Genomic DNA, 3,371 nt, shown 5'->3' on the forward strand with positions numbered 1-3,371 from the left:
TTCCTTTTTCAAGTGTGATCTGTTAAAATAGTAGTTCTTTTGGGGGGGGGGGGGGGGGGGGGGGGGGGTGCGCAACCCATGGACTTAATTCGGGAGAAAAGGAGAGTTGAGGAGAGAGGACAGGAGAGGAGAGAGAAGAGGAACCAGGTGAGAGGAGAGAGAAGGAGGGACAGAGCACCCCTGATCACATTAGTTAATACAATGTAATAAAATGTTTTTTTTTTTTTATAACTGTTATTAATTAAGTGCAGCACATAATCCTCTACTGTTTCCAGATTGCATTCTCAACTTTTTTAAATTTTGATTGTGTTTGTGACTGTCTAGAACTGTTGCTGTTGCACTATGCTTGGATGACAGGATACTGTTTGATCACTGATGAATTTTCACTGGCTCATTTATGTCATGTTATGATTACTACTGATTTTACAACATTAAAGAAAGTGTGTTTTTGAGTAATTTGCTGTCAATTTTCAATATACTATGCACAATGCTTACAAAACATACATGTTTATTTTTAAAGTGCAAAAATATTAAATCTGGTACAGTGTACAAACAATTGCTACAGTATAAAATCAAAACCAATGTAGCATTCTACCATTAAAATAAAATTGGAAAGCTTTAATTAGTGCTTTGAAATGTAATTCAAGCTTCAATGCTTTGAGAGGTAGTAAAATAAAACAGGCAAATTAAACATAGTTGCTGTACCAAAATATTTCAACCCTTTCCTTGTAACAGCTTTGAAGGTAAGTGCAAAAATGTGCTGTGTACAAACAATTGCCGAACTATGAAATCAAAAATGATGTACCACAATATCAAACATTCATCAAGGAAAAATACAAAAAGCTACTTTTTTGAGGTAAGACACAGTGCAAAAATATTGCCATCCTTATCTATTTAAAGAAAATGGCAGAACTTTAAAGGAGGGTTTTAACATTCAACTCAAGCTTCATTACTTCGAGCTAGTAAAGTAAGGCAGAACAATTAAACGTGATGACATCTGTACCTGAAAATTGAACATTTTCAACATTTTCTAGCACCAGCTTTTGAACTCAGCAGAACATTTAGCCAAACATTGGGTGCAAACTGTGATGTGTTTCCTTTGTTGTCTTGCTCAGTCACTAACTAAAGGAAATAGTTGGACCAGCATTTTTTTCCTCAAGGGTCACAGTCAGAGGTATGGGCTGTTGGCATTCTGGCTCTTGGTTCACAGATGGAGTTGACCTGGGTGATGCTGTGGACAGAGATGAGGGGGAACTGCTTGGTGTCGAGGGAATGGCAGACGGAGTTTGTATAGCTGGTGGAGTGGGCATGAACAGTGGGGTGCGAATGAAAGGTGGAGAGAACATGGCTGATTGGGTGGGCAGGTGAGGCATGGAGTATGCTGTCTGAGGTTGCAGTGACATCCAGTCAGGCTGAGGTGGGCGTGATGTTTGGCTTGACACTGCATTCATAACACTTCCAATAAGCTGCATGAACATTCTATTATTTTCTCTATTTTGCTCCTGTAAGGCCTTGAATCGCCGCTCCTCAGCTTCTTGCTGTACCCGCAGGAAACTCTCAAAGGTTGCCGTCTCATGCCGCAGGTGGCTCTGCTCAGCTTCGATCATGGCATCCAGCTGTTTCTTTTGCTCAGACATATACTCTTTCAGTCTGCTGTCCAGACAAGTCTTTGGCCTTTTTTTCCTGTTTGCAGCTCCAGGAATGGCCCATCTCTTTCCTGTCTGCTGAGACTGGTCTGTGTCATTCTGACGAGGCTGACCATAGTCTTTGTTGAGACCTGCAGCTGGATCACCTGTTTGTAACACATATGATATAGTTATGGCCTACATGACAGTGATATATTATGAGCAGCAATTCAGCAGTAGATCAGGAGGTGGGCAGGTGGTTAAGATGTAATGTTAATGGGATCAGGAGTTTTTTGACATATTATATATATGTGTGTGTGTGTGTATATATGTATATATATATATATATATATATATATATATATATATATATATATATATATATATATATATATATATATATATATATATATATATATATATAAAACACATATAGCTGTGTAACTCATGATGTTTTGTAAGCTGTGTAAGCACATTCATGATATTTTATGCATATTCATATTCAGTTTAAGTTTATTTAGGACAAAAGAAAAAAAAAAGTTGAAAATAAAACAATCCATAACAGTCCATAATACCCCAGTTGCTTAAATACTAAATAAAGCATTATGTCCGAAAAGGAGTAGAAAAAAGCAAAAGCTTTTCATGTCCTACCCCCACATACTCTTTTATTTGTGATATTTTATTAGCTGTGTAAGCATATTCATATTGTTTTATTATTAGCTGTGTAAGCATATTCATGTTGTTTTATTCGTGATATATTAGTAGCTGTGTAAGCATTTTCATGATATTTTACAACATCACGTTTGCAGACATCACCAACAACTGGTGATTGTGTTTACAGTGATTGTGTTCACAGAACAGTGTGTGTAGCAAATATCAGTTAAACATAAACTTACCACTTTTATCAGAGTCCTCCTCATCAACCGAGGAGCTGCGGCTATCCATCTCTGTATCGACCGAAGACGTGCTCTCCTGGTTCGGTGACACACTGGTGCATGCCGCGCTCTTGGCTCCCTCCTCGTACGACTCCACAATATCAACAGGGCTCACCACGGGTCTTGTATTCAGGATCTTATCGAGGTCGTCGAACCACACAAATTTGTCTTTTACATCTGAAGAGCTGCCACTTTTCTGCAAGGCGTCTCGTACTTTGATATATTGTTGACGTAGTTTCTTAACTTTCACTCGACACTGTTCAACTGTTCGGGTGAACCCGTTCTCTTTCATTTTTTCGCTGAATATTTTGAATACCTCGGTGTTCTTGTGAACCTTCTCCAATAATTGTGAAATATTTTCCTCGCTCCATATATCCAAAAGGCACCTCACTTCTTCGTAACTCCACGTTTGTCCCCTTCCAGACATTTTGTTAGCCGTACTTTGCTAACTTTTCCGCTGATCAAAACAGGATATGACGTGTAAAACGGTGCGCTTCCTGTGATTGGTGCGTCTGGGGTTCACACCAGAAGTAAACCGCTCCAGGGTTCACTTAGTAGTGGTCCGAGACCACCCCTACCAAGCGGACTCGAGAGCGGCTGACTGGTCCGCACCCGAGTTCGAGACCAGCGTTCACATCAATCAAAACGAACCGTACTAAGGGGGTAAACGCTCCAGGGTTCGGTTCAAGTGAACTAAGCAAGGCTGGTGTGAACGAGACCTAAAAGTAGTATGGGAGGTCAAGCCTTTACTTATCAGGCCCCCCTTTTCTTTGGAATAAATTGCCGGTTGAAGTCCGAGGGCGTACACGGT

At 39.9% G+C, this 3,371-nt stretch overlaps 1 protein-coding gene across 1 annotated transcript; it reads right to left on the reverse strand.

The window, feature by feature from the left end:
- Positions 1 to 674: 674 nt before the first annotated feature.
- On the reverse strand, positions 675 to 3,002 carry LOC141787097 (uncharacterized). The gene is made up of 2 exons (XM_074665344.1): positions 2,522 to 3,002; positions 675 to 1,792 (listed from the first exon to the last, which is right to left on the reverse strand). Exons 1-2 carry the CDS (start codon positions 2,985 to 2,987, stop codon positions 1,119 to 1,121), a joined length of 1,140 nt encoding a protein of 379 aa, XP_074521445.1. The 5' UTR covers positions 2,988 to 3,002; the 3' UTR covers positions 675 to 1,118.
- Between the last annotated feature and the right edge of the window lie 369 nt (positions 3,003 to 3,371).

The sequence above is a fragment of the Halichoeres trimaculatus genome, unplaced genomic scaffold, assembly GCF_033239565.1.
Source record: "Halichoeres trimaculatus isolate MK-OKI-2021-1 unplaced genomic scaffold, fHalTri1.1 fHalTri1_scaffold_169, whole genome shotgun sequence".
NCBI classification, from domain to species: domain Eukaryota; kingdom Metazoa; phylum Chordata; class Actinopteri; order Labriformes; family Labridae; genus Halichoeres; species Halichoeres trimaculatus.

Bases quoted from the DNA above. Each gene is read 5' to 3' on its own strand.
- LOC141787097 (XM_074665344.1), bottom strand. From the start codon at position 2,987: ATGTCTGGAAGGGGACAAACGTGGAGTTACGAAGAAGTGAGGTGCCTT. The intron at 1,793-2,521 runs GTAAGTTTATGT...TGTTACAAACAG, and splicing joins GGAGGACTCTGATAAAAGTG to GTGATCCAGCTGCAGGTCTC.